Below are 7,154 nucleotides of genomic sequence, written 5' to 3'. Positions count from 1 at the left end.
TGAGTGATGGCCTAAAACAAGTTGCTAAAGCTTTCTAAGAGCCACTTTTCCTATCTATACAATGTAGAGAGCAGAAGTTCCTAACTCATAGATTTTTGTGAGAAATAGATGAAATCTCAGATGTGTTTAGATAGTGCCTGGCATATATTAAGTATGCAGTAATTGTTGTTTCATTCTGTTCTCCCCTGCACCTCACTTATCTAAGTTGCAAACTAGTTATGTATTGATTGAGAGTTTCAGGAAGCCCAGTGACCCTACCTATGCCCCTCTCCCGCCAGATTCCAAGTGTGCTTATGGAGATTTGATGGGGAGCAGAATAAAGGGGTGAGTATAAAATCGCCCAGTTCAGAACAACCCTGAATATTATCTCTGGAGAAAGAGACCAGCCCAGGCATCATTGATGAGTTAACTAGATATGATACAGAAAACATTTCCTTCTCCTTTTTAGTTTCAAGCCTATTTCTGAGCACATAGTTCTTACCAGCCCAGCCGGCACCTGGGGGCACAGAGGAGATGCCTGCTGCCATGGGAGGGTGTGCCCCACTGTGCATAGCGTTGCTGCTTTTCTGTAAGTAGAGGTTCAGTTACCCCACCTGGAGGGGCCCAAATGGATCTAGGAGGTAGTGGGGTGGCGGTGGGCGGGATTTTGATTAGTTTGGTGGTGACTTGTTCAAGGACATGTATAAACCATGAGAGATTTCCCAGGACTCTGTAGTGGAGTCTAACTGGAAAGGATGGGAAACTGGGCTGAGTAACACCTGAGGGGAAACCAAATTAAGAGTCGAGTTCCTTGCAATTGCTCTAGCATCTCCCAGACAACAAGATTCCTAGCAAAGGAAGAGAAAAGTTCCTTCTCCATCCACATGGCTCAGATTCCTGAGCTGTTTAGCTCTCCATGGATATAGATCTCATCCCCACACCCAGATCCCTGTACTGTGGAGTCCCAGAAGACTGGAGAGAGATGCTAACTTCTCCTTTTCTGGACTTTTGCAGCTCTGGCCGGCACGCTAACAGGTGAGTCCTCTGTCCTGTCCCTCAGCATTCCAGTGTGTCTGGTACCACTCTCCCCTCAGCCTTTGCCTTCATCCCTTCACTTTGGCTAATGCATGGGAACCTGCCACTCTTTGGCCCACCCACTTCCCATTTCTACGTTGTATTTTCCTTCTTCTCCCTCCCGTAAAATAAAATTCCTTATTTTCTCAAGTCATCTTCTCTGTTTAAGCCAAAATCCATATCAGCTGCACATCGACGTGTCTCAGCCTCTCTTTTAATCCTTTTGACATACACTCATTCAATTTTACATGATTATTATTATCGTTACTTTTTTTTAATAATTGAGAATGCTGAAAATCAGAGAAGGTGACTTTCCAGAGGTTACACAGCCAACAGAGGAATGGATTCCAAGTCTTCTGGGTCCATGTCCACTTCTTTGACTGTGTCACTCTTTTGTCAATACCATTTAGCCACTTCCTTAGCCTCTGTTCAAATTTGTACCACACCCCTTTGCTCCTAGAAGCAAAGAATGTCTGTCTTGGAGACTCTCACTATCTTCCAGAATTGACCTATTTTTTATACTCTATATATACTAGCAATTAAATAGCCATAAAAAGTTAGAGCTTGGAAGGACCCTATATTTCATCTACTCTAATATATTTATATATACGTGTATGTGAGTGTGTGTGTGTGCATGTGTACATATATATATTTGATACTGGGGATTGAACCCAGGGGTGCTCAACCACTGAGGCACATCCCCAGCCCATTTTGTTTTTATTTTGAAACAGAGTCTCACTTAGTTGCTTAGGGCCTCGTTAGGTTGCTGAGGCTGGCTTTCAACTTGTGATCCTCCCGCCTCAGCCTCCTGAACCACTGGGATTATAGGTGTGCACCACCATGCCTGACTCTAATGTTTATCCATCCACTATTCCTGCATTCATTCACTCAATACATATCTAATGAACACTGACTATGTAGCAACCATTGTGCTGAGCAATGGTTGAATATGAAAGATATTATCTCTCCCTGAAAAGAGATTGCAATTTTCATTTGTAGATACTGAAATTCAATTTAAGAGAATTAGAATGAGTTATCCCAAGTCATATAGTAAATTAGCTTGTTTGCTTGTTGTTTTTAAATCTCTTGTGTCCTGTCTCCCTGGGGTCTCTATACTGTTTCCTCCATTTTTTAAGCACTTCTCCTAGAAATCAGGACAGAGTCTTACCACCAATAATACAAGGATATACTGACAATTGATTGACTATTGACATGTGTGTGTTTTGAGCCTGGATAGTTTTCAATTTTTTTTTCTTTCTGTATTTCTTTCCATAATTTTATCTTCTTGAAGGCAATCGAAAATCTATTCTGACCTTGAACCCCCCATGGAATAGAATTTTTAGAGGAGAGAATGTGACTCTCGAATGTAAAGAGAATAATTCCACTGAAAATAGCCACACTGTGTGGACCCATAATGGCACCATTTCGGAAGTGACAGCCTCAAAATGGAGCATCGTGGATGCCACCTATCAACACAGTGGGATATACACATGTCATAGCCGAAATTTTTACAAGAGTAAACCTGTGTACTTGGAAGTGATCAGTGGTAAGTTCTGGGGTTTTGGGAATAGATATCTCTCACGTGAAGAATGAAGTTGTGGAGAAGGGACCCATGGCTTCTCCTTCAATAGTGCTCCATTTCTCTTTTTCTACTCCCATTCCTTCCACCCACCCTTCTGCCCTCTTTCAATATTCTGATCACCTCACAATATTATTCTTCTACTTTATTTTCCACTGTCTTTAGTTCTTAGACACAGAAAAATTATAATTGGTCAAATTGTGTGATGGATATATGAACATTGCAAAGAACTATGCATGTGGAATAGGATCAAAAAGTCTGATTTAAAGATTTTCCCTGAATAATGCATGTGCCATTATTTGAATATCAGATTCATTATGAACGGTATCTGGGTATGTTCCTCATGTCTTCAATTGTTACTCAAAAATAACTCTTAGGTTTGCTTCATCTTTGTCTCTACTGCCAAAAATTAGCACAACATATGTAGATATATGGGGGCTAATTAGTAAATGTTTAATGAATAAACTAATTATTTCATTTGGATAGATAAGTTATTGTTACACTTTTTTATTTTTCTCTGAAGTGAAAATTTCTAACATACATATACAAATTCCAAATACAAACTAAAACAGTGTGGAATAGCTATTTCCTTGTAGTTGGTTGTAGAGAAGTGGGCTGTGGATGTAGGTCAGTGGTAGAGTACTTGCCTAACATGTGTAAGGTCCTGGATTCAATCCTCAGATCTTAAGAAAATAAAAAAGATTCTAAATAAGTCCTCAAAGATTTATCCTAAATAAAATATGCTTGTACAGGTTAGCCATATTCCCATTTCAAATTCTTTCGCTTTTAAATTCTTACGATGACATTAGTCATCGAACCTGATTCTTGTCTTTTACTGACTCATTGTTGACAAATATTTTTGGTCAAGAAGTGCCCACTAACTTCTAGGCACTGTCAGGCACTGGGGATAGAAAATTAACCAGAAATGGTGCCTGACCTTCCAAAACAGAGCCAAATGGGGGAAGGGACGTTAAATATAGAATTATGCAAATAATTAATTAAAATTGTTATATATGGTTTAAGGAAGTTTTGAGGCCAACTCTGTTAGCAACAGAACTGGGAAGCCTCTGTGAGTTCAGAGACAACAAAATAGAGTCTCCTAAGCTGCAAATGACCTGGGAAGAGTATGTTTAATTTCCCTTTTCTGTCTGAAATTGCCTATAATAGATCTGAAGGGATTCTGGGTTTCAGTCCTTCCATGTATGGGCTCAGCAGGAAGGTATGACACTTTACAGCTCCAGTATGACTTTTCAGGAGGAAAATGTTGAGAAAACAGTCTGTAAGCATTATTTTGTGATTACTTTTATTGATCTTACAAACCAAGAAATGGGTTAATGATAATCCATGGTTTCTGACACACACTCTACGCAGGACCCCTATTCTCTCTCTCCTTCTCTCTAAATCTCTTCCCCGCATCCTAATTCCCTTTCTTCCTTCCCTCTATTCATTGTTAAATAAATGAGATAATGAATGCTTTTCAGACTGGATGCTCCTTCAGGCCTCTGCTGAGGAGGTGTTGGAAGGGGAGTCGCTCTTCCTCAGGTGCCATGGTTGGAGAAACTGGAAGATCAAAAAGGTGATCTACTACAAGGACGACATGGCTCTCAAGTACTCCTACGAGAACCAAGTGTTCCCCATTACAAATGCCTCACTTAACGACAGTGGCAGCTATTTCTGTAAGGGCCTACTTCAGAAGCAGCCCTGTGTCTCTGAGCCCCTTCGAATTACAGTAATAAAAGGTGAGTTGGTAAGGGGAAAAGAAATAGTCCACAGCAGGGAAGGAAGAGAAGACATCTGAGCCTAAAGTCTTTGCAGCTTTTAGAATGGGATCAGTTGTGGTAGGTAAGAAAGGCTCCTAGATTTACCATGAGGAGACGTAAGACATAGCACGCATCGAAGTCATAGATTCCTTAGTTGTTAAATGATAGTAACTGCCCGCACTATGGGATTCGAATGAATAATACGATAATGTTTGTTTAAAAGATTTCATAAAAAAAAGTCTTTGTAACTTGGAATTTGATGTTTATGCTTTTTTTTTTCTTGGAATAATCATAATTATGTCTAAAAAATGCATGATGCCAAAAGTTGGAGTTAAACTCTGATGGCATTTCCCTGTTTAAAAGAGAGCTATCTAATGGCCATGCAACTACTCCAAATCTTTATTTTATCCAGAGGTCGTGCAAGAAATGATGGGTTATTGATTCAGAAATAAGGTAGACTTAACAGGTTATGAAGATTATTCTGATCTCAAATTCATTTGTTGCTCCTGAGGAAAGAACTTATGTTTAAGATTGAGATTTTTAAATATTTCAAATTTCAAAGAGAGCTCTAGGTTGAAGGAACAAACAAAAGATGTGAAGACATGGAAGAGTTGATCCTAGCTTACAAGGTCTAGGAAATGAAGCCAACCAGTTAGTAAGCTGTGTGCCTGTATTCTGGGGATGAGGGACTGGGCTGGATGGACACAGAGCTGGCAGGTGGGCTACCTCCATGGCCTGTAAGAGAAACAGCCCTTTCCAGACTTCATATACCAGGAAGGAACTGAAATATTCTCCTTGCAAGGTGGAAATTAGATTTTTTTTCCCCTTGGCATGTTCATAATTATGTCCGTAAAACATGAGGCTAAAGGTCAGGTTAAGCCCTTATGGCAGTTCTCTGCTAACTTGAGAGCAAAGTGTTGTCCAATTGTCCCAGGACTTCCAAGATCTTCATGTGTAAGTTGAGGGGTGGGTCTAGACTCCACTAGAATCACTTGAGGAATTTCAAGAGAGATTGTTGTCCCTGTCTTATCTTTTAACATTCTGGTAGAATTGATTTTGGATGGGGTCTGGTCATCAGTATTTTTAAAAGTTCTTTCAGGTGTTGGTAATGTCTAGCTAGCATTGAGAAACACTGGTCTAGGTGACCTCCAAGTCATTTCTAGCTATAATATTTTGCAGCTTTCAAATTCTAGAATAATCACAAAATCAGTGTTGTGTAAATAAAATCACAGAGTTCTGAAATAGTAGAGTTGGAAGGCAGTATGACTACTCCAATAGCTCAATTTTACCCAGTAATCATGCAAGAAACAATAGTCTATTGATTAAGAAACAAGGCACCAGTGAAACCTGGTTTCGCTTTGTCTCCTTTCTGCTTTCAAATCATATATGGATGCTGGTCATGTCAGATCCAGGAAAGAGGCCATTTTTCCTATGACTTTCCCATTAGTCACACTGGCTAGAAGAACGGTGAGATGGGGATTATTAGCAAATACTTAGCCCTCCTTAATGTTCCAGGGAGTATATCCTGTGGAACTCAACCCCCCAAGTGTTTTCTCTCTGTTCCTTATTATCATATCACACTAAAGATGGGGGGCCATGGTTGACCCTTCTCTTAAGGAAGTGAAGCTCTGACACAAATTTTGCCAAGTTCTAACACAAATTTTGTCTCTTGTTGCATCTCTGTTCTACGCTAGCATACCGAACCAAGTACATGTGGCTGCAAATTATTGTCCCCTTGTTGGTGGCGACTCTGTTTGCTGTGGACACAGGACTGTTTTTCTTGACGGAGCAGCAGTTTAAATCTCTCTTGAAGATTAAGGAAACTGAAAAAGTCAACAAACCTAGGAAGTCGCTTCCTAAGCCAGATCCTGAAAAGAGCTGATATCATTTCTTAAGGGAGAATTGGCAACAGCAATATTTTACTGCAACAGCAATTGCTTCTCCATTGTCAGACACAACTCAGGATGTACATAGAAGCCTATGTTTGAGGATTTGCAGAATTATTTCATTAAACCGACTGTACCTGGTTAAGTGGCATGTAATAGTTAAGTGCTCAATAAATATTATTTGAATAATTGAATAATGGGTATACTCATTTTTAGCATTTGTGAAAGAGAAGCACAATTTGAATAAAATAACTATGAAGCTAGGTAACATGAGGCTTCTAGGGATCCTTGTTCATTTGCTCATTTATTTTCATCTAGAAGCAAGAACCATGAAAATATAGATTTAAAAAAGTTCTCTCTTGACCATTGTAAGTATGAGCAAGGATTTAGAATGTGCTGCTGCGACTGACGCTCCTCCCCTCCGTCGCTTCTTTCACGGGCTCTTCCATGTATCTAAATTCTTGTTTCAGACGTGTTTCTATCCCCTCTTTCTTCCCATTTTCTTTTTCATGTTAACACTTATTATTTTTCCAAAAGGAATGTGAAACAGAATTAGAACTTGAACATTATGTGGATTTACAAAATAGGCCATTTGCAACGAGGTCTTCTTACTTTAATGCATAAAATATTTTCTCGCAATGCCAGAGGAGTATGTTAGACAGATGACTAGAAGAATTCATCCCAAATTCTCCCTTGCACTGTCCTCTGTCACCTCTGATCTTTTACCAAATGGGTCTAGGAAAAAGCATGGAACAACATTTGTTCTCTCACAGGAGGCCACCACACATCATCATGAGTTCCCAGTTAGGAGTTGGTTTTCTGAAAATCATGGCAGCCATTCTTCTGCTTGTGGCCAATGAAAGATAAATTCTATGG

General features: G+C 39.7%; 1 protein-coding gene across 1 annotated transcript; it reads left to right on the top strand.

Annotated features, from left to right (window-relative positions):
• The first annotated feature begins 448 nt into the window (after positions 1-448).
• Positions 449-6,472, top strand: Fcer1a (Fc epsilon receptor Ia). The gene is made up of 5 exons (XM_048810201.1): positions 449-568; positions 994-1,014; positions 2,345-2,599; positions 4,114-4,371; positions 6,087-6,472. Exons 1-5 carry the CDS (start codon positions 514-516, stop codon positions 6,272-6,274), a joined length of 777 nt encoding a protein of 258 aa, XP_048666158.1. The 5' UTR covers positions 449-513; the 3' UTR covers positions 6,275-6,472.
• The last annotated feature ends 682 nt before the right edge of the window (positions 6,473-7,154 follow it).

The sequence above is a fragment of the Marmota marmota genome, unplaced genomic scaffold (assembly GCF_001458135.2).
Source record: "Marmota marmota marmota unplaced genomic scaffold, marMar, whole genome shotgun sequence".
Classification (NCBI taxonomy): Eukaryota; Metazoa; Chordata; class Mammalia; order Rodentia; family Sciuridae; genus Marmota; species Marmota marmota.
This window is presented reverse-complemented; position numbering and strand designations above follow the sequence as displayed.

Bases quoted from the DNA above. Each gene is read 5' to 3' on its own strand.
- Fcer1a (XM_048810201.1), top strand. From the start codon at position 514: ATGCCTGCTGCCATGGGAGGGTGTGCCCCACTGTGCATAGCGTTGCTG. The intron at 569-993 runs GTAAGTAGAGGT...GGACTTTTGCAG, and splicing joins CATAGCGTTGCTGCTTTTCT to CTCTGGCCGGCACGCTAACA. The intron at 2,600-4,113 runs GTAAGTTCTGGG...AATGCTTTTCAG, and splicing joins GTACTTGGAAGTGATCAGTG to ACTGGATGCTCCTTCAGGCC.